The sequence below is a fragment of the Borostomias antarcticus genome, assembly GCF_949987555.1.
Source record: "Borostomias antarcticus genome assembly, chromosome: 1".
Classification (NCBI taxonomy): domain Eukaryota; kingdom Metazoa; phylum Chordata; class Actinopteri; order Stomiiformes; family Stomiidae; genus Borostomias; species Borostomias antarcticus.
The window spans coordinates 17,565,479-17,589,053 of record NC_140234.1 but is presented as its reverse complement, the minus strand read 5'-3'; the positions used below and the strand labels follow the sequence as shown (position 1 = coordinate 17,589,053).

Sequence of the window (23,575 nt, the reverse complement as noted above, 5' to 3'; positions counted from 1 at the left end):
AGGCTGGCCATGCCCAAGGTGTCATCACCCCTCCTTCCCTCCCTTGTTCTTTCAACACCCCTCTAGACCATAAGTCACTCTAGAGTGCGTCTGAAGGGGGAGTGCCTGGGCAGTGCCAGTCACTTTCAGGCACTCAAACCCCTCTATAAAGATCAGAGCCACATTACTCACACCTCCAGTTCAGATAGGGCTGCCCTGCTGACGGCTGGCATGGCACTGTGGACAGAGCTGGTTCTTCTGCTGCTGCTGACACAGAGCCAGGCTATCCTTGCTTCCGCTCAGAGGTGCTCTCTGCTGGGCCACTCCATCCCGCCACTGCTGTCTGCTGGGGGAGACATCAACATCGGGGCAATGTTTTCCCTCCACCGGAAACCCCTGGTCAAGTTTCACTCTTACACCTCCAGACCGGAGCCTGTGACCTGCATCAGGTGGGTATCTGCACTATTCAATACTTATCTGATATTTATCTGACACAGCTTTGAAATGCTGCGTGCTTTTCACACTCAAAGGTTTGCATTGATACTACATGCATCGTTGATATTAACCAATTGCACAACGCCAGTACTTCCTGAATTAGACATGCTTCTCTATTTCCTGTCCTACACTATTGGATGAAGTGATTAATCAGGTGTGCCTGACTGCAGCACAATGATCAGGCACACCTGAATAATCATTTCATCCAATAGTGTGAGAAAGGAAATAGAGAAGCATGTCTAATTTCAGTACTGGAGTTGTGCATAGTGAATAACTTAAAGGAGTAGTAAAGGGAAAATGCATGTTTATCCCTGTTTTAAGGTTACTTATGATCATATACAATAGTTCAGATCAAAACGTTGACAAAGCTAGCATTTTCGAGAAAGTTGATAATTGCTCTACCACCGTTTTGGTCATACAATGGATGTGGATGGGCATTTTGAAAAATCATTCAAAAACATGTTAAACTCTCGATTTCAAAGACAAGAAACTCACCGAGGTGTTAGTTGGCGTTCTGACATATAATTCGCCATAAAGTAAGATTCTAGTTCATCTGGAAAGGCTTTTTTAAATATTTAGCATATAACTATTTAGTCGCAGCACATACGTGTGTAAACTTCCGCAAACTAGGTAGCCTAGCAACATAAACAATAACAATAGCTACCGTAAGTAGTTCCGCTTCCTGAATCCCCTCTGCGGATTGATCTACACATCTACAACGGTCGCGTCAATACAAGTCAATGGATTTCTTAAAATGATCAATAAAACCCTACAGGATTCATACTTTGCGGCGAATTTGATGTCAGAACACCAAGCCCCCTCTGTGAGCTTCTTGTCTTTGAAATCGAGAGTTTAACATGTTTTTGAATGATTTTTCAAGATGCCCATCCACATCCATTGTATTAACAAAACGGTGGTAGAGCAATTATCAACTTTCTCGAAAATGCTAGCTTTCAAAGTTTTGATCTGAACCATTGTATATGATCATAAGTAACCTTAAAACAGGGCTAAACATGCATTTTCCCTTTACTACTCCTTTAAGGATCTACAGTACACAATCTGTGTCTCTGTTTACTGTATATTTCATGAGAAAGTGTCATTATATAATCTTTTTATACACGGTTTAATATAAGTGGCCTCTAATATATTTTACTGACATCCTCAATATTAGCTTTAGCTCAAAAGGTTTGTATGTATGTAGTTATGTATGTGTAGCTGTACAGTACTTTTCCATATGTCCAGGTTGAATCTGCGCGAGTTCCAGTTTGCCCAGAGCCTGATTTTTGCCCTGGAGGAGATCAACAACAGCAGTGATCTGCTGCCGGGGGTGTCTCTGGGCTACCAGATCTACGACGCTTGTGGCTTTGTCCCCCAGGCCATCCAGTCAGCCCTGGGCCTCATGAACCCCCTAGCGGAGCTCCAGAAGGACCCCTCCTGCTCCAGACCTCCTGGTGTTCTGGCCATCATAGGGGAGTCCAGCTCTTCATCAACCATAGGGATATCCTCTGTGGCAGGACCCTTCAGCATCCCTGTGGTGAGACATACTCTTATGGCTGTCAGGCTTCTAGGGGTTGCCAAGATGCAGTGAATACGCATTGTTGTTTGTGCACTGTGTGAAGGCTACATTTACATTTTAATATATTCAGCTATGGTAAATTACAATCAAAACTGTTTCATGTTTGCCCTATCCCTCGTTAAAACTACGCAGATCAGCCACTTTGCCACCTGTGCTTGTCTGAGCAACAGAAAACAGCACCCCTCTTTCTTCAGAACCATTCCCAGTGACTACTACCAGAGCAGAGCCCTGGCAAAGCTGGTCAAACACTTTGGTTGGACCTGGGTAGGGGTAGTGAACTCCGACAGTGACTATGGCAACAACGGCATGGCCACCTTCGTTAAGGCAGCGCAGGATGAGGGTGTGTGTGTCGAGTACATTGAGGCCTTCTACCGGACAGACCCAAAGGAAAGGCTGCTGGAGGTCATACAGGTTATGAAGAGGGGCTCGGCCAGGGTGGTGGTGGCCTTCCTGGCTCTGGGGGAAATCATCCCACTGCTGAATCAACTGGCCTTGGACGGGGTCCCCGGGCTGCAGTGGGTGGGCAGTGAGTCCTGGATCACTGCTAGGTACCTGGTAGAGAGAAAGGACTTCATCTTCCTGAGGGGGGCGGTGGGATTTGCCATTGCTAAGGCCCGTCTGGACGGCCTGGAGGGCTTCTTAGACAGCGTGCACCCCTCCCAGGCCCCCGGCAACAACCTGCTCAGAGAATTCTGGGAGACGATGTTTGAGTGTTCATTCGAGGTGGACAGTGGCGGTGGAGGGAATGAGTGCACAGGAGCAGAGAGCTTAGCAGACGTGGATAACCAGTACACTGATGTGTCAGAGCTGAGAATAACCAATAAAGTTTACACTGCCGTGTACGCTGTGGCACATGCTCTACACAACCTGATGAGCGACTTGAACAACACTGACAGCAGCACCATATCCAACATCAAACCCCAGCAGGTGCAGCTATAGCTAAAATAACAGGTATGACAACACTTTATCATACAGTATCGATCACTAAACCTCTTCTCCATGTTGCGTGTCACCAGGTTCTGGATTACCTGAGAAAGGTACACTATAGGGTGAAGACGGGGGAGGAGATCTCGTTTGACGCTAACGGTGACCCAGCGGCACGCTACGAGCTGGTCAACTGGCAGCAGGGGGAGGAAGGGACCCTGCAGTTTAAGTCTGTGGGGCTGTATGACGCCTCTCTGCCCCAAGAGCAGCGCTTCAGCATCAGTCAGGGCCTGGCCTGGGTCAACGGGCACACTGAGGTAAAGTCTAATTACTTCAGACATGTTAAATACCCACCAAAAATCAAAGCCCCTCTGAAATATAAATCCTATAATGTAGTAGATTTGCTTTGAATAAAAGGTAACCTCTCCTCATAAAGAATATTGGTATGACCTTATGTACAAGAGCAGGAATTCAGTGTTTAAATATTTGCGCTGACCTGCAGTATGAGTAATTCCAATTGTATTATATCTATTCTATTAATTCCTATCACTATGTCAGGTTCCTGTGTCTGTCTGCAGTGAGAGCTGTCCCCCAGGTACTCGTAAGGCCGTGCAGAAAGGAAAGCCTGTCTGCTGCTATGACTGTATACCATGTGCAGAGGGAGAGATCAGCAACACCACAGGTAATGCAGCGCAATATTCTCAGATAATTGTTGACAGTTTTTTTTTTTTTTACTTCCAGTGAAACCATTAAAGCACTACCTTTGCAAATAAAGTGATGCCATGTTTGTCTTTTAATTTCCTTACAGATTCTAATGACTGTTTGCCTTGTGACTTGGAATACTGGTCTAATGACAACAGGGACCGCTGTGTGTTGAAAACGATTGAATTCCTCTCCTATGAAGAAGTCATGGGCATAGTCCTGGTTATTTTCTCTTTGTTTGGGACCTTTATTACGACTCTGGTAGCAGTTGTGTTTTTTATTTTTAAGGACACCCCCATCGTCAGGGCCAACAACTCTGAGCTGAGCTTCCTGCTGCTATTCTCCTTGACCCTGTGTTTTCTGTGTTCTCTCACCTTCATTGGCCGGCCCTCTGAGTGGTCCTGTATGCTGCGCCACACTGCGTTTGGGATCACCTTTGTCCTCTGCATCTCTTGTATTCTGGGGAAAACTATAGTGGTGTTGATGGCCTTCAGGGCTACACATCCAGGAAGTAATGTCATGAAATGGTTTGGGCCTTTACAGCAGAGACTCAGTGTTCTGGCTTTCACTCTCATACAGGTGCTGATCTGTGTGCTCTGGTTAACAATCTCCCCTCCTTTCCCCTACAAGAATATGGAACACTTTAAGGAAAAGATAATTCTAGAATGTGCCTTAGGTTCTGCTGTGGGCTTCTGGGCTGTGTTGGGGTATATAGGACTCCTGGCTCTCTTGTGCTTTGTCCTGGCTTTTCTGGCTCGGAAGCTGCCTGATAACTTCAATGAGGCCAAATTCATCACCTTCAGCATGTTGATATTCTGTGCAGTCTGGATCACCTTTATCCCAGCTTATGTCAGCTCCCCTGGGAAGTTCACTGTAGCTGTGGAGATCTTTGCTATCCTGGCCTCCAGTTTTGGTTTGCTTTTCTGTATATTTGCCCCAAAATGTTTTATTATATTGCTGAGGCCAGAGCAAAACACAAAGAAACACATGATGGAGAAGTCAGCTTCAAAGGCCCTTTGAAATAAACTTACTATACCCCCATAACAAAGTATTGACATCCACAGTGAACTTATTGTAGTCACATCTAACAGCTTTTTCAAAATATGTGCAAGTACAATACAGGAACAGCAGAAAATCCATCAAGCGGTCCAATATACACCCGATGCATGACTATATGAACAGATATGTTCTCGGCACCGGTCTGTACCTGTTTACTGTACCCGTTTGAAGTGTAGGCAGCAGTGCTGTCCCCCAGTGGCCAATGACAGGCCTGCTCTGCTTCCACAGGCTGTGCTCCCAGAGACTGCTGCAGCATAAGCCAGATCAGGACCCCCCACACCTGCCAGTCCTGGCTCTGCCTCTCTTTCTCTGGCCTGCTCTGGACCACCATGGTCTACTATCTCCTCCTGAACAATATAGACTTCCTACAGCTGACCAGGTAGAACTGTCATTGGCCTACAGCCTGGGTGACTGGCCTCAATATAACATCTGTCTTTGAATGTTTTTCTAGCAAATGTTTGTCACATAGTATATTGTATGGTACTGTATTCTAACAACTGATTAAACATTTGATCTTTGAAATCGAGAGTTTAACATGTTTTACATGCCCCCCCACATCCATTGTATGACCTAAATGGTGGTAGAGCAATTATCAACTTTCTCAAAAGTGCTAGTTTTGTCAACTTTTTGATCTGAACCATTGTATATGATCATAAGTAACCTTAAAACAGGGCTAAACATGATTTTTCCCTTTACTACTCCTTTAATATAGTATCAGGAGAAGGGCGCACACTTGCTGAAATAAAAAATAAATGTGCTGATGTGAAATCGGACAGCAAAAAACGCATTGCGAAACATAGGTACCCTACTTATCTGATCTTATCTAGGCTACATACTGTATAGAAATGGTCCTTATTGTTTTATTTGTAAATTGAGTATTGGAGTTTATGTGTAATGACCATAACCTTGGAGCCAGCAGCAACATTCCACTGTGACTGGACATTAGGCTGCATGTGACAAATAAAGGAATCGTGAATGTTTAATCTTGAGGAGAGATATGTAGGCCACTGGAGGGGGGCCGGCGTGCCCACCGTTGTCCGAGTTCGACCAGCGCGTTGATGCCATAATAGGAACAACAGCACTGTTCGGTGTGCCCGCCGCTGGCGATATGGATACAGACACCAGGGACACGGACTACCACCCCCTCTCCGCAGCAGACTCTCCGTCTAACACATCCAACTGTAGAATTGAGGTGACCGCAAACACCAATTAATGAAATGGTCATGGATTTGTTGGTATTATATGTAGGCGTATTACAGCGAAATCTCACAGTGCTTTTGCAGAACGGTCAAAGATTTAAAACAAAACACAACATTCATTAATTTACACCAAAATCAAATTATTAACACACAATCAAAATATTTTATATCTCAAGACTGATCAACACGAATAACAAGCAATTCGGAGTGAAATGATTTAAACAATGACATATCAGATATTCTGACACACACATTTACAATGGAAATTATGGTTAGGCTGGTGGACCTGGAGCTTGGGTGGAGGAGGAGGCTTGGGCTGGCTGGCTGGTGGACGTGGAGGCCAAAGTGGAAGATGGCTCGGGGCGGTCTGTGACCTGTAACGGGGCATAGTCGCACTCCTGAAAGATGTCAGGGTGGAAGGGCCAGATGCCGATACACCTAAAACCGGCTTGAATATTAGATGGAGTTGCAGCCAGAGGGAATGCCACCTTGACCAGGCCTGGTATGTCATAAAGGGTCATTGGCTTCCCTGGGTTCATCTTCATATACCCATCACCTGCTGTGTTCACCATCTTCTTAAAAGGACCGTATACAGTCCGGTCCAGGGGTTGTAGCTTGTGGCTACAGTGGGGTGGGAGGGTGAGGAGCACAATTCCATTGTCCTTGCAGTAGTTGACTGCTTGCACGGACAAATGACTGCTGTGGTTTTCCAACAGCAAGAGTACTCTCAGGGGTGACCTTGGTGTGTTTGACCAAGTGCTGCAGGAGGATGAGGAATTCCTCCTCCTGCATCCATCCTGAGCCATTCCCACAGCCAGCACTGCCTGATGGAGCATTACACAGGAAGAAGTCGTTGTACCGTTTACGTGGGAAGATGAAGAAGGGGGGTGTGCTGTTCCCAAGAGCACTCACAGCACAGGCCACAGTGACCAGCACACCTCTCTCCCCTGAGGTCATTGCACCCACCTGTTTCATTCCACATCGTGCAACGACACAGTCGGGGGTCTGAACAGTGGTGACACCCGTCTCATCCAGGTTCCAGATGTCGTTTTCAGTAAAGCCATGCCTCTCGATTACCTCTCCGAGCTTGGTGAAGAATCTGCCCACATTGTTACGATTAAAGCTGGTAGCCCGAGACAGGCTTGTGGGCTGGGCACTCCTGAGGGACAGACTTGGATGGCGTTTGATGAATGAGGTAAACCATTCAGGACCTGCCATAGAGTAAGTATCCCATGTCTTGCAGTTGTACTGCACTGCCAGCTGGTAGGCAAACTTCCTTACCTAAAAACAAATCAAAAGGACAACATGTTATTGACCATGAATGGTGCATGAACCCATAAAACAGCCACAGCAATTGTTACATAAGAGCTATATCGATTGATAGTTTCTTCCTACTTACAATAATGTGAAGTTAAATATTTGGTTTAATGTAATTGGTCTGACCTCCCATGGTCCGACCACCCTAACCCAAACCCTAATCCTAACCCTAACCAATGGTTGGACTAATGGGAGGTCGGACTAATGGGCAGTCCCCAAATATTTTCCTTTAACATCAAATAAATCTCATTGTTACCTCTCGGGGCATTAAGCGATGATACATATCTGCTGCCTCTTTTAAATACTGGACCACAAGTTCCTCCTGTTCGTTATTGAACACATTGCTATGACTCCAGTAGCCTACGCTGGGTAGCTCAGTTTCCCTCTTCTCTGAGCCTTTCTGCGGCTTTGCAGTATCTATATAAGGTGACATGGCAGATGGAGTGGGCCTTGGCAACTGCTCTCACTGATGTTCCCTGTCTGACTTCCCAGGGTGCCTTTCGAAGGATTTCAGCAGGGACTCCCGTCTGTCTTCCTTTTCCACTGCCTAGGCATGCTACAAAAGGAAATAGTACAACAATTCATCTTACGGGTAGGGTTGTAACATTTTATATTATGTGTTACAACCCTACCCGTACCCGTCAGCCATTACAAAGCCACCAGTGGCGTTCCTAGCTTATATGCCACACTGGGCGAACCCCCCCCCCCCCCCCAGCCGACGCGGTGGAACACTTTCAGTTTCATTTTGTAAAATTTACAAAATGAAACTGATGAAATTTAATGTGAAATGAACGGATGGGCTTTCCGATTGTGATTGATAGAGTGGGGGGGGGTGCTGACAGGCAATTCAGATTGACGTGCGAGTTGTTGACGCAGAGTTTTGCAGAGTTTCGCAGAGATTTGCAGAGTTTTTTCATCAATCCCCCCTAGATTATATGTGAACACGCAAAATCATAATGATCAAGAGAAATGTTGACTTCCAAAACCTAAACCTGAACAGCCATTATGCAGAAAGAAAAAGAAGCAAACATGGAAACATGCCTAAGCTAAAACAGGTTACTGTCTAAACCATAACATAATCATACCTTACTCTAGCATGATTACAATTCTAAAGCAAAGCAAAAATATGTATCTTATCAGATCACTTCATGTATTGCTGTGTGAATTTATGCTGTGAAAGGAAAATTACTCAAAATTCGAGCGTCCCTGACCCAGAGATAAAAAAAACAACATACACTACACTTCACAATACCCCTGTCTCCGTTTTAATGAGTATATCTTAAGTACAACCTGGAGTTTTATTCACATTGTAACAATGACCCACACACTTCACAAAATACATCAGCTTCCTGCTCCCTAACCAGCAAGCTCTGAATGGAGGATGAAAAGGTTAGTGTATGTGGGGTGAAAAGTTCAAGTGTCCCGTCTTGGTTGTTTACGTCTCCACTTGAGGTAGTGTAGTCTTTTCTGCCGACCTCCAGCACACGTTGGCCACCGTGTCCCAAGTCAACCCAGAAGTCCTTCTCTCCAACTCCACCTGTTAGCACAAAAAGAGAAGAAAAAAAAAGAGAACTGCGACAGCATTATGCATTCCACTCTCTGATTGTGAGAGCATGTCTCCTCTCTCTCAGATCATATATAGAGGTTATTATTATCTTTTTATAGAAGAGCCATCGTCGACTCCAGACTTGACCTTTTGGAAGGTTCGTTCTAAACTGCCTACGTTCCTAGCACCCATTCTCTCTAGCCCTTTAGCAGTGCTACAGTCATCCGAACAGTGGGAGCAAATTGGAACATTATCGTTTAATTTTCCACATTTGCTTTCTTCACCCCGAGTAGGCCCCCACACCTAAACCATGTGGATCTTTAGCTCTAGGGCTCTGCTTGAACAACAGCTGCAACGACTGTCCCTAATTTTGGGGTGCTAGGCCTGAAGCTACGATGTTGTTAGTCTGGAGTGTTTGGCTCTACAAGTTATCCAATCTATGAGGGTTCGTTTACTTTGGGACGTACTCATCTTAATCTGTGTCAGGTGTCACGATCGCCTTGCATCATGTCAATGACTGAAAACTGCTGGTTTTCAGGTTTCAGGGCACTGAAAATGGTGGACGCGTCTGCCACTAGGGGTGCTATCTTATCCACATACTCATTGGCCACTCTGTAGTTCACACAGAGGTGCCATTCACCTGAAGATTTCAACACAGGCCACGCTGGGTTGTTGGAGGCCCTGTGAGTTTTCTTCAGAAACCCTCTCCTAGTGGCGTGGTGGTGAGACTCCGCCCGCTCAGGTAAGAGTCAGGGACAGTGTACCCCTCTCCAGGCCACCCACCTGCCCTCACCGGTGAAGACCATGTGTCTCTAGCCCACTCAGGGGCTGAGTTGTGGGGCCCGTGGCGTGGTTAGTAGCATGGTGGTGAGACTCCGCCCCCTCGGATCACAGTGGGTTGAGGGCAGTGCAGTGACATCACCATGCACCCACCGGCGAAGACCGTGTGTCTCTAGCTCACTCAAAGGCTGAGTTGAGGGGTCCGTGGCGTGGTTAGTGGCGTGATGGCAAAACTCCTCCCCCCCATGTCATAGCAGGTCAGGGACAGTGTACCCCTCTCCGGGCCACCTACCTGCCCTCACCAATGAAGACTGTGTGTGGCGAGACTCATCCCCAGATTGTGTAGAATACTAAGGTGTGTGTGTGTGTGTGTGTGTGTGTGTGTGTTTGTGTGTGTGTGTGTGTGTGTGTGTGTGTGTGTGTGTGTGTGTGTGTGTGCGTGCGCGCGGGGTGGCTGGTTGCTTCCTAAAGTCTGCAATCATCTCCACTGTCTTGAGAGCCTTGAGCTCCAGATTGTTTAGAGTTACATCTAATCTGTATAATTCATCTGAAGGTAGGAATATAATGCTACAGTAGTCATAGAAGGGTGTCTGTACCTTTAAGAGAGGCTGTGCATGCACCCAAATTCAAATCACAACTGACACTCTGAACATTCCATCAATTGTTTGCATGGGAAAGCATGACCAGCTTCAGACAGCTCCAGCTCAAAAAGTATAAATGTCACAGCTTAGATGTTTACATCATAGGAATCCTGGGAAGCAGCGGAACATTTTGAGATATAATGTTGATATGATATATGTCCAAAGATGATATATGTCCATTTAGCTTAAAAACTGTAGGAGAGGTGACAGGTTAGAAAACAGGTATGAATTCAGAATTAGCAACTCAAAAGCTAGAGTGGAGCGCCATTAGTTTGAATGGTGAGCATGGTCATCAAACAAATGGTCATAACGCAAAAACTATAAATTGCACAGCTTAGATAATTACATTGTATGAATCAGCACAGTTGTGTGAACATTTCGATGTATAATATGTGTATGAGCTGTTAAAACTGTAGGAGTGCCAGCAGTTTACAAAATGTGTGACTATTTTCAATGCAACAGCTGCCACCACTCTAAAAACATCAAGTTGCTGAACATTCCACCAGCAATTTCAATGGTACAAAAATGACTATTAAAAGTTTAATTACTAAAAAACTATAAAAAATATGAATGGATCCGGGAAACAGCTAAACATCATGAACATTTTAAAGTTTGAATGAAGTTTCTAGCACAAAGTATGAAGAAGTAGCCTAGTTAAGGGCCAGAAAACTGGGGAGAATAATAAGAAAGAAAGAAAGAAAGAAAGAAAGAAAGAAAGAAAGAAAGAAAGAAAGAAAGAAAGAAAGAAAGAAAGAAAGAAAGAAAGAAAGAAAGAAAGAAATAGTGGGAATATCACAAGTTGGGCTAGCTTCTACAAGTATTTCCTTCTTAAAAACGATTGAATATAATTCTAAAGGTACTACCTACTCAAACATCAAATGGTAGGACGGGGAGTTGAACCCGCAAGCCTTATGTTACAAGTCTTCTGCCCTAATGGCAGCTGTGTTTGGGTATGCCTTGAATCTAATAAATGTATCATGTGTTGTTAAATACGGGTTGAAATTAAATACTCCTCACTGGTTTAGTGCTATTTAATGATTGTATAAGTAATGTCTTCACTCTGAATGCATCGTTGAAAATATACAATCAATAAATAGCACTAAACCAGTGAGGACCATTTAATTTCAACCCGTATTTAACAACGCATTATACATTTATTAGATTCAAGGCATACCCAAACAAATAGGTGTTGAAAATGAGGGATTTTTGAGTTTCCGGGTTTGAATCTAAAGAATGAATGAAGTCCGATCAGTTCGTAAAATGATATCCCCTCAAATAAACAATTGTATGTAGGCTACTATCTTTGCTGTAGCTAATAAAAAAAAAGCAGTTTGCAATTCAGACCAGTCAAACTAAGAAACGTAGCCTACATTATAATCAATGGCTACTAGCTTGTCAGACACCCTAGTAGCCTACTACACTGTAGCAGTTTACTGCCCCTGTAGCAGTGCTCTACTGCCCCTCGTGGTTGCGGGTTGTAATATTGTTTTACCGCCACTGTTGTTGCTGCTCTCACTACGAGGTAGGACGAAGTTGGAATGACTGTATAGGCTATGTACTGTACAGTGTCCTCACTGGTTAGAAGCCTCCTTCATTCCGTAATCTTGTTTGGTGTCCCCTGGTCCCCAGAGGCCTCTCTCGTCTAGGTTCAACAGGGCTGGGGCCATGTTGCTGGGGACTATACTGTATAAGAGATGTGCTGAGGTGCTGGAGAGGCCAGCTTGCATAGTGGAGCAGAGTCATGCCACTGCTGGAGCTGCTCCTCTTGGCTCTGCTGATTAGGTGGGGAGAACCTATGTGCAAGTTGCAGGGGAGGGTAGAGCTGCCTGAGCTGGAAAAAGATGGAGACCTCAACATCGGAGGCATTTTCTCATTCCGCACTGGGCAAGATGGAGTCATTGACACCTATCAGGCGATGCCAAATATACGCAAATGCAAAAAGTATGTATCATAAATTCTATGCATTTTTAAATTGACTGTGAAAAGTTGATAAATGTGTTCTAAATAAGTGTTCTTGATCGCCATGCACCTTTTGATAACATCATATTTGTTCATTCTGCTTTCTAGCTTTAATTTCAGAGAGTTCAAGTTTGCCCAAACAATGATTTATGCGATTGAAGAGATCAATAGAAATCCTGAGATTCTTCCAGGTGTCAAGCTCGGTTATAAGATCTACAATGACTGTGGCGCGATGGACATACTCAGAGCTTCCATGGCTCTGGTGAGTGGACAGCAGAGGGTCATCAGTGGCAGTAATTGCACTAAACTTCACACAGTGCAAGCCATCCTGGGACACTCTGGTTCAACTCCTACAATTGGATTTGCACGGATTGTGGGGAGGTTTCAAATACCAGTGGTATGAAAGTGTTGTCATTTGTCACCATATGGTTTAAAGCACAACATTGCCTTGAAATCTAATAGTGCAACATCACTAACTTAACTAATCTTGTGTGTTTCAGCATGTTTAACTTTTTGGTATAATTTCCTTTAATCATAATATATCTAACTTGTGATCTACAGATCAGTCACTTTGCCACCTGTGCTTGCCTGAGCAACAGAAAAATGTATCCCTCATTCTTCAGAACCATCCCCAGTGACTACTACCAGAGCAGAGCCCTGGCAAAGCTGGTCAAACACTTTGGCTGGACCTGGGTGGGAGCCATATGTAGCGACAATGATTATGGCCTGCATGGCCTGGCCACCTTTATACAAGCTGCACAGGAGGAAGGAGTGTGCATAGAGTATGCAGAGGCTTTTGAAAGCTCAGGGCCAATTCACAAATTACTCAGGATAATTGGGATTATGAAACAGTCTACTTCCAAGGTGATCATGACCTTCATGAGCCACAGGGAGGTCAGGGTTCTGGTGCAGGAGCTGTACAGACAGAACATCACAGGACTGCAGTGGATCGGCAGCGACGCCTGGATCACAGACCAGTCTCTCACTGCCACCCAGGGACACAGTATCCTTGTGGGCTCCATAGGCTTCACTGTCGGCAGGGTTCAGATCCCCGGCCTGGGGGAGCATCTGCGGCAGGTTCACCCCTCCCAATTCCCCAGCAGCATGTTTCTCAGAGACTTCTGGGAAGCGGTGTTTGACTGCTCTCTGGATGGGACTACAAACATCCAGAGACAACCATGCAATGGCTCTGAGAGCTTGAGAGATGTCGACAACGAGTTCACTGATGTGTCTGAGCTGAGATTCTGCAATAACGTGTACAAGTCAGTGTATGCAGTGGCTCATGCCCTGCACAACCTGCTCTCCTGTGAGGACAGCCAGGGCCCTTTCACTAACAGGAGCTGTGCTCAGCACACACACATCCAGCCATGGCAGGTGTGTAGTTGCAATAAGTGTGCATGACCTCATCAGCCTGTCACCAAATCTATGTTCACAAAAAATAATAGATTATAAGTGTATTTACAATATTATTCTGTCATTTCCTGAAAAGGTTCTTCATCACTTGCAAACAGTACATTTCACCACCACGGAGGGAGAAAGAGTTTTATTTGACAGCAATGGAGATTCACCAGCAAGATATGAACTTGTAAATTTACAGCGGGCTAAAAGTGGGATCATGAATGGAATCACTGTTGGTATCTACGATGCTTCTCTGCCACTGAGCCAACAGTTTCAGATGAATAACGCCACTGTTGTCTGGGGAGGAGGGGTGACCATGGTAAAGCCCTCAGTCATACCATAGCCTACTACAGTATAGTGTATCCCATTTTTCCCCGATTAGGCAACATTATTAACGTAGTTAATGTATTAGCCTGTAGTTCTCTTAAAGTCTAGGGTCTGGTAACATGATTAAGCATGTCTGTTATTGTATAATATTTTATATTTCAATTCTGTCCTTGTGTGCGTCTTTGTTTGTGTGTCAGGTTCCTGTGTCTGTGTGCAGTGAGAGCTGTCCCCCAGGTACTCGTAAGGCCGTGCAGAAAGGAAAGCCCGTCTGCTGCTATGACTGTATACCATGTGCAGAGGGAGAGATCAGTAATGAGACAGGTACACACATTCCGGCCCACTTCTGTCTAAGCTGTAACTGTGGAAAGACTCCCTGAAGTACATTATATCATTGTTTTATCGTAATACCTTTATTTCCCCCAGTTCGTTGTTACTGTGTTAAATTAAAGCTGCATTCATTGATTTTATGCATAGCGTCAAAACTAATTAAAACCACCTGATATCAAATTGTTTTTACTGAGCCGTAGCTGTTGGTTTGTAAACAGGTTTTCACAAGTCCCTTACTGCCAACTAGTGCTAAAATAAAATCAATGAATGCAGCTTTAATTTACAGTATGTGGGGTAAGTGCTAATCGTATGCAGTGTAAATATCCCATGCTTATATTTAATGCATCCCATATATGCAGTTAGATAGTATCCCTGCCTTTGTCCTTTAGTTTAAAAACTGTTTAACTTTTTAACTGTTTTTTATTTTGCATTTGCAGATTCCATAGACTGTGTGAAGTGTTCATTGGAATACTGGCCCAACAAGAACAGAGACACCTGTGATCCAAAGGAAATTGAATTCTTGTCTTATGATGAAATCATGGGAGCAATATTAATATTTTTTTCTTTACTGGGGATGTTTCTGACCTTACTAATATCTATTATATTCTACTGTAACAAAGAGACCCCCATAGTCAGGGCCAACAACTCTGAGCTGAGCTTCCTGCTTCTCTTCTCCTTGACCCTGTGTTTTCTGTGTTCTCTCACCTTCATTGGCCGGCCCTCTGAGTGGTCCTGTATGCTGCGCCACACTGCGTTTGGGATCACCTTTGTCCTCTGCATCTCTTGTGTTCTGGGGAAAACTATAGTGGTGTTGATGGCCTTCAGGGCTACACTTCCAGGAAGTAATGCTATGAAGTGGTTTGGGCCTCCACAGCAGAGACTGACAGTGTTGTCTTTCACGTTTATCCAAGCACTGATATGTACCCTATGGTTAGTTATATCACCCCCCTTCCCCATAAAAAATCTGACCACCTTTAAGGAGCGAATCATTCTGGAATGTGCCTTGGGTTCAGCTCTGGGCTTCTGGGCTGTGTTGGGGTATATAGGACTCCTGGCTCTCTTGTGCTTTGTCCTGGCTTTTCTGGCTCGGAAGCTGCCTGATAACTTCAATGAGGCCAAATTCATCACCTTCAGCATGTTGATATTCTGTGCAGTCTGGATCACCTTTATCCCAGCTTATGTCAGCTCCCCTGGGAAGTTCACTGTAGCTGTGGAGATCTTTGCTATCCTGGCCTCCAGTTTTGGCTTACTTTTTTGTATCTTTATTCCAAAATGTTTCATAATATTATTTAGGCCTGAGATAAACACAAAAAAACATGTAATGGGGAAGACATCTAAAGATATACGATATTAACTATTGTACATTTTACAAATGTAAAATTCTTCTGTTTGAATAGTTTTATGGATTCATGTCTGTTTGTTTCTGTCTGTTTTTCAGATTGTATGACGATAACACATCAAGATTCAGATTGTATTATATGAAAACCAACTTGAGTACAGTTCAACAATGCTGACTATAGTCTCATTTATTTTGTAGTTATATTTATTTGGAACAAATTATGAAAACAAATTCTAATCAAGTGACCAGACACAGGTCATACCTCTGGCTACATTGTCAACATACAGTACCGTTCTGATTAACAATGATGTCACCGTGTTGACAATAAAACAGATGTGACAATAAAAAGATGAGATGTGGCACATGTTTTTTCACACACACACACACACACACACACACACACACACACACACACACACACACACACACACACACACACAGGAAAACACATACAGAGACAGCGGGTAAATAAGTTACCAGCTTGTTCAGGCAGGCCCTGTGCCACCCAGAAGTCTATCTCTGGAGGCAGACCTGCTGCAGAACAGTCACAGGAGATCACACAGCATAACACCTTGCCTCATCCTGTCACACACAACAACATCAACAGCTCCAGGGCGACACACATTGCTTCAGGGTGAAAATGATGATATCTTACAACATATGTTGCACTGTCTCACAAGAGTAAATAATATTGTTTTATTTAAAATGTGTGACAGGTAAAAACCTGGTTTTGTTTAATGTATTTTTGTTCAACCTGAAATCTGTCATGTTTGATATTTAAGTCAGCAGTTCTATCACACATAGCCTCCTCTTTATATCCTGGGTCAAGAACACTGACCTTTGCATAGCATGGAACTAAGCACACACTAAGGGACAGCACCTCAACATCAGACAATGCAATAATCCAGCCAGAGATGCATCTGAATAATTGGGGCTCTTTAGATCTTTATGACGATCCATGGTGGGCCCAAAAGGCGCCTGCCAAAGCAAGACACTGCACCACAACAAGGCCTCTTGCTCCATAGTATTTACACCCTAAATCCAGTCCACTCATTCACCATTCAGACAAATGGGTGGTACAATGAACAAGGCCCATCTGCAGACACCTACTAAAAAAGTAATTGGAGACTCTGTCTTCGCTCACATTATACAGAAAAGGGGATGTGATGATGTTGAGTTTTGAAAGTATGAATTTGATGCTTTCAAAATAAACAGCACAGCAAGATAGACTAAAACAACCCACTAAGAGAGACATATAACCATGTATTTATGAACTGCTAGGCCTGGGGCCTAAGCATGGTACAGTAGGACATGACATAATCCTGCAAGGAAACAGGCCGGGTCCTGAGTCACTCTGGTCTGGGCTCCAGCACCACTGGCTTTTGGTGTGGTGCATCCAGTACTGGAGTAGGAGGCAGTGGCGCCCCCAGAACATTTTCATAGGGGTGGCCAGTTGGGATCCCTAGAATTGTTAGGGTGGCAGAGCTACTGACACAGCGTCCAATGTGCGCGTTTTATGTGCCCACAAAGCACGCCCTGACAGGAGGTTTCTCAGTGTCTGCCAGCACAGAAGGGCTCTTGAGCAGAAGTGTTTTTATATGTAATAAAAAATAAAAACATAGGCCTACCAGGAAACTACTGTAGGCCTCTTTTTTTAGATGCCAAAGGCCAATATTCTATAATTTCATTGATCTATTCTGACAACTTTAATAATACAAAAGCATGGACACACTATGTTTAAATGGACTGCAATAATCTGACTATATAAAACAATATTTTGATTAATGCCTACCAAACACTGGAAGACTTTGAAAAGACTATGGGTCTGACACCCTCTCACATCTAAAGACAAATGTGTCGAGTGCTGCAGCTACATGCTCGGAAAAGGGAGCTGGGACTTTCCTCAGTCTGCTAGTGTGCCATCGAGCAGGAATGTGGCAGGCCCCAGAAGGCGTCTGACCTGCCTGGGCTGGGTCCAGAATGAGGCCATCTTGTTATGTCCTTGTGGGCATTGAGCCCTGACCCAGTCAGAGACCTGGATTAATGGTAGCCTTTCCCTGTGCGCTTGTCAACCACCTTCTTTGTGTCTCCTGCTGCCGTGTGGCGATGATCTCTCAGATCTGGGTTAGTGAGCTCCTGAGAGGCCTTCAGCTGGTAATCGGAGCCTGTGCAATGGCAACTCCAACTCTTGGCTGAGTATCAAAACTGCCGGTGACCCTTGTGTGGTGTGTCTTCATGAATCGCTAGTTGTGCTTACATAGAGCATAGGCCTGTGGTGGGTTTTCACATGCCTCTGTAATATGATCTTTAGAAACGTCTTTCGAAACGAAATAGCATCCTCGCACAGCGCGCAATCGTTGCTCCAGCACGCTGTGCGCATGCGTGCTGGAGCAAGTGAGGAAGCTATTTCGTTTCGAAAGACGTTTCTAAAGATCATCTTACAGAGGCATGTGAAAACCCACCAAAGCACTATGCTCTATGTAAGCACAACGAGCGATTCATGAAGACAGATTGATGAAAACAACCGTTTCGCGTCAGAAAATAGATTTTTAGAAACTGCATTCTAAGTGCCCCGACCACCGACATTACATGGATATACTGGCTCGCGCTGGATTTTAAATTTCTTCTACATGCCTCCGAACTACACCAAAGTGATCTCGGTGAGTCAAACTTCTTATAATATGTCGTAAATAAGGTCCAGGTTGTCAAAAACGAGCATTGTCCTTTAAGCTTGAGGAAACAGTGATTCGACAGTCATCTAGGCATTGTTACCTTCGCTCCAGAGACTGTGCAGGACAAGAGGTAATGTTTTCAGTCCCGTGTGTTGATTGGCTGTTTTTTTTTTTTTTTAGCAGGATTATGCAAAAACTACCAGACCCATTTTTCATGAAATTCGGTGGAGGGGTGTAACACGGGGCAACTTAGAGCCCATAAAATATTGGAGCATATCCGAATCACGGGGCGGGTCCAAGAGCCGCCCAAACATGGCTGTCCATTCACCTCCATTCATTATTTGGACTAGGATTAAGCAGAACCCACTAGACCGATTTTCATTAAAATTAGTGGTGGGGTGTAGCATGGGCAACCTTAGTACCCATTCAATTTCCGAGCGGATCTGAATCACGGGGTGGGTCCACAATCTGCCCGAACACAGCCAGCCATTCATCTCCATTCATTTTTTGGCAACTTAGGGTCAAGAGCGAAAAATCCCCCCCATTCATTGGTAATGAGGGGGATTAAATCAGCCATATCTCGACATGGGAAGGTTACAGAGACACAGGGTTTGGACTGACATAAAACTCTCGACCAAACGAATGCCAAACGTCCTGCTCGCACGCATGTCCTGCTCACATGCATGTGCGTACAGTGCCATGAAATGCATTGATGGGCGGAGGTCTGTGTTCTCTCATCACCATTTCTTGTATTGTAATAGTATCCTATTGCATTTTTTTTGTCAAACAGGAGTATCATAAAGCAAGTGATAATCAGTCTGTCCTCCTCAAAGCTTCTCTCCAGAGACCTCTAACATGTTCCTTCTTTACGTCAGGAGGCTTCCTAGTTGGATAGGGATGAGAACGGGAAAGTGAGCAGGACCTCTGTCACTCAAAGGCTCCTGGGCTTATAAATACAGAAGAGATGGAGGGTCAGAGACACAGAGGCTGAGTGGAGCCATGCCAGTGCTGGAGCTGCTCCTCTTGGCTGTCCTCGTCGGGCATGGAGACCCTGTCTGCAGGCTGCAGGGGAGGGCAGAGCTGCCTGAACTGTCCAAAGACGGAGACCTCATCATTGGAGGCATCTTCACCTTCAGGACGGGCTACTGGGGGAGTGTGCCCAGCTTCCACAGCTTACCCGACCCACCAAGGTGTTTAAAGTGAGTATGACCCTTCTGACCTTAAACATGTGAAATGTATCATGACTTAACTTAATTTACTGCATTGCATTGCATACAGCGAATCCACTCGATGTGTATTTTCTCTTCAGTATGAATTTCAGAGAGTTCAAATTTGCCCAAACAATGATGTTTGCAATTGAAGAGATAAATCGAAATAGTGAAATTCTACCAGACCATACACTGGGCTACAAGATCTACAACCCCTGCGGATTTGGCAACATCCTGAACTCGGCTATAGCCCTAGCGAACGGCCAGGAGGAGATCATAGATGAGAGGAACTGCACCAAGGCAGACACAGCCCAGGCAGTCTTAGGACATTCTGCATCAACACCAACCATGGGATTCGCACGCATCATTGGAAGGTTTCGTGTACCAGTGGTAAGAAGATGCTTTTGTTTAATTATTGCCCCCCACTGGATAAAAAACTTAACAGAGTTAAAAGCTCTGGATGTTAAATACAATGCACATCAAATCAATAACACTTAAAACATGTACTACATAATAATAATATGTAATAAATTAATATTCATAAGATAATAGCTCCTTTATTATTACAAAGTAACATGCATCATGGGTGGGGGGCAACATGTTCTTTTAGCCTAAGGAACGTTTTATATTTGTGACTCATTATGAGGATGAGAGTACATAGAATTTATAGTCTGTGTATCTTATCTCATTGGATGTCAGGTAATACAGTAATATACTTTGATATCGATTGTCTATACGCAGATCAGCCACTTTGCCACCTGTGCCTGTCTGAGCAACAGAAAACAGTACCCCTCCTTCTTCAGAACCATCCCCAGTGACTACTACCAGAGCAGAGCCCTGGCAAAGCTGGTCAAATACTTTGGTTGGACCTGGGTGGGAGCCATATGTAGCGACAATGATTATGGAAAAAATGGTATTGCAACCTTCATTCAAGCTGCACAGGAGGAAGGAGTGTGCATAGAGTATTCAATGGCATTTGAGCAAACAGCTCCTCCACAGGAGCTGCTCAGAGTCGTGGAGATCGTAAAACAGTCTACTTCCAAGGTGATCATGGCGTTCATGACCCACAGGGAGGTCAGGGTTCTGGTGCAGGAGCTGTACAGACAGAACATCACAGGACTGCAGTGGATCGGCAGCGACGCCTGGATCACAGACCAGTCTCTCACTGCCACCCAGGGACACAGTATCCTTGTGGGCTCCATAGGCTTCACTGTCGGCAGGGTTCAGATCCCCGGCCTGGGGGAGCATCTGCGGCGGGTTCACCCCTCCCAATTCCCCAGCAGCATGTTTCTCAGAGACTTCTGGGAAGCGGTGTTTGACTGCTCTCTGGATGGGACTACAAACATCCAGAGACAACCATGCAATGGCTCTGAGAGCTTGAGAGATGTCGACAACGAGTTCACTGATGTATCTGAGCTGAGATTCTGTAATAACGTGTACAAGTCAGTGTATGCAGTGGCTCATGCCCTGCACAACCTGCTCTCCTGTGAGGACAGCCAGGGCCCTTTCACTAACAGGAGCTGTGCTCAGCACACACACATCCAGCCATGGCAGGTGAGAAAGGCTATGCCTAAGGATTTGCTGAGCTTGTTAACAGTTTAGCCTGTGTGGTAACACTTTCTATGAAGGTCATGTTTGCAATACACCATAAGCACATTCATAGCACATTATAATATACTTATAAGCCTTTAAAAAATATTTATAAACATGTATAGCCATGCATGACAACTTATAATAAGGTTTCTAAATTATTATAAGTCGTAGATGTAATGTATTATACCTCAGTGCAACACAGCACATTATAACTACCAACATTTTGGCAGTTATAAAGACACACAGAGAACTGCTCTAATGTATCACAACAGATTATACATTCTAAGTTTCTTAAATTGAATAATGTCTTATTACCATCAATAATACGCTATAGCAGGACTTTGTGAGACTTTGTGAGTAAAGTGACAGCACTGTACATATAGGTTATTAGCAATTGTAACATACTATCACACAATTATGTTGTATGTATGTTTTTGTCTTACACTTTACTTACAGCCAACAAATACTGCTCATAAGACCAATACTAATACTAATAGAAGTTCTCTATATGTCTTTATAAATGGATAAAGTTTGGTAGTTATAATGTGCATGGAAATATATTATATTTACCATTCATAATAATTTATAAACCTTATAAAGTGGCATGCATGACTATACACATTTCACATTATACACAAGAGTTGTATAAACCCTTATAAGTGCATAATAAGGTGTTATGAATGTGCTTATGATGCTTTAGAAACATGACCTTTATAGAAAGTGTTACCAACCATTTCTTTTGAACAGGTGTTACACTATCTGCAGACTGTCAATTTCACCACCAGTGAGGGGGAGAGAGTGTTTTTTGACAGCAATGGAGACTCACCTGCCAGATATGAACTCATCAATTTACAAAGAGCATCATCAGGAACCATGGAAGTTGTCCCCGTCGGTTTCTACGATGCATCTTTGCCTAAGGCCCATCAGTTCACTATGAGTGGCGCAGGCCCAGTGTGGGCGGGAGGAAGTGAGATGGTACATATACACATGGCTTTGTTCTCTCACTTCTGGGTGGTGAGTCATAATGCCATCTTGCATGGTATTCCATAGCAGATGCACCAGCCTGAAGCTCAACAGCTGGATATGTGCTGTACGCCTGGCTTGTAAAGACTACTGTATATAAGCACTGTGTAATATACTGTAGTGAGCAATAGTAAGTATAACTGATATGCGAGCAAACATGAACCCATAGGATGTGTGTGTGTGTCTGTGTGTGTCAGGTTCCTGTGTCTGTGTGCAGTGAGAGCTGTCCCCCAGGTACTCGTAAGGCCGTGCAGAAAGGAAAGCCTGTCTGCTGCTATGACTGTATACCATGTGCAGAGGGAGAGATCAGTAATGAGACAGGTATATGCCACTTGGCTAACACATACTCTTTAAATCATATTTTAATTGAAATGTTACAAAAGACTAACTGGTTTTATTGCTCTATTCAAAAACAGACTCAACTGAATGCATGAAATGCCCGATTGATTACTGGTCCAACGCCAAAGGTGAAAAATGTGTCAGAAGAGCAATAGAATTCCTCTCCTACACAGAAGTCATGGGGATAATTCTCACATTTTTTTGTTTGATTGGAGTCTTTTTGACAGTTACCATAGCGGCAATATTCTTTCAGTTCAAAGAGACCCCTGTCGTCAGGGCCAACAACTCTGAGCTGAGCTTCCTGCTGCTCTTTTCCTTGACCCTGTGTTTTCTGTGTTCTCTCACCTTCATTGGCCGGCCCTCTGAGTGGTCCTGTATGCTGCGCCACACTGCGTTTGGGATCACCTTTGTCCTCTGCATCTCTTGTGTTCTGGGGAAAACTATAGTGGTGTTGATGGCCTTCAGGGCTACACTTCCAGGAAGTAATGTCATGAAATGGTTTGGGCCTTTACAGCAGAGACTCAGTGTTCTGGCTTTCACTCTCATAGAGGTGCTGATCTGTGTGCTTTGGTTATCAATCTCCCCTCCTTTCCCCTACAAGAATATGGAACACTTTAAGGAAAAGATCATTCTAGAATGTGCCTTAGGTTCCGCTGTGGGCTTCTGGGCTGTGTTGGGGTATATAGGACTCCTGGCTCTCTTGTGCTTTGTCCTGGCTTTTCTGGCTCGGAAGCTGCCTGATAACTTCAATGAGGCCAAATTCATCACCTTCAGCATGTTGATATTCTGTGCAGTCTGGATCACCTTTATCCCAGCTTATGTCAGCTCCCCTGGGAAATTCACTGTAGCTGTGGAGATCTTTGCTATTCTGGCCTCCAGTTTTGGCCTACTTTTCTGTATCTTTGTTCCAAAATGTTTCATTATTTTGCTCAGACCCGAGCAGAACAACAAAAAACATATCATGAGCAAGACAAGAAATGATATACGGTATTAAGAATAACCAGTTACTTATCAATACCACACGTTTCCCTCTTGTGGATATGAACTAAATCACAACAATTTACAAACAGGTTCAAACTTCAAATGTGAACTGTCTGCACTCTTTGCAACCTGAAATGATGATTTATGATTGAAACAAACTTTATGTCATCCATCCATCCATCCATCTTCAT

At 44.2% G+C, this 23,575-nt stretch overlaps 2 protein-coding genes across 2 annotated transcripts; both read left to right on the top strand.

The window, feature by feature from the left end:
• Nucleotides 1-210: 210 nt before the first annotated feature.
• Nucleotides 211-15,583, top strand: LOC311313965 (vomeronasal type-2 receptor 1-like; the record flags this gene model as incomplete). Its single annotated transcript, XM_084444231.1, has 11 exons — nucleotides 211-428; nucleotides 1,717-2,008; nucleotides 2,183-2,977; nucleotides 3,067-3,291; nucleotides 3,965-4,203; nucleotides 12,001-12,159; nucleotides 12,286-12,574; nucleotides 12,739-13,551; nucleotides 13,667-13,894; nucleotides 14,100-14,223; nucleotides 14,667-15,583. The coding sequence occupies 11 exons, from the start codon at nucleotides 211-213 to the stop codon at nucleotides 15,581-15,583; spliced, it is 4,299 nt and encodes a 1,432-aa protein (XP_084300357.1).
• Nucleotides 15,584-19,314: 3,731 nt separating this feature from the next.
• On the top strand, nucleotides 19,315-23,397 carry LOC311328794 (extracellular calcium-sensing receptor-like; the record flags this gene model as incomplete). Its single annotated transcript, XM_084461320.1, has 6 exons — nucleotides 19,315-19,439; nucleotides 19,550-19,838; nucleotides 20,190-21,002; nucleotides 21,789-22,016; nucleotides 22,262-22,385; nucleotides 22,481-23,397. Exons 2-6 carry the CDS (start codon nucleotides 19,551-19,553, stop codon nucleotides 23,395-23,397), a joined length of 2,370 nt encoding a protein of 789 aa, XP_084317446.1. The 5' UTR covers nucleotides 19,315-19,439; nucleotide 19,550.
• Between the last annotated feature and the right edge of the window lie 178 nt (nucleotides 23,398-23,575).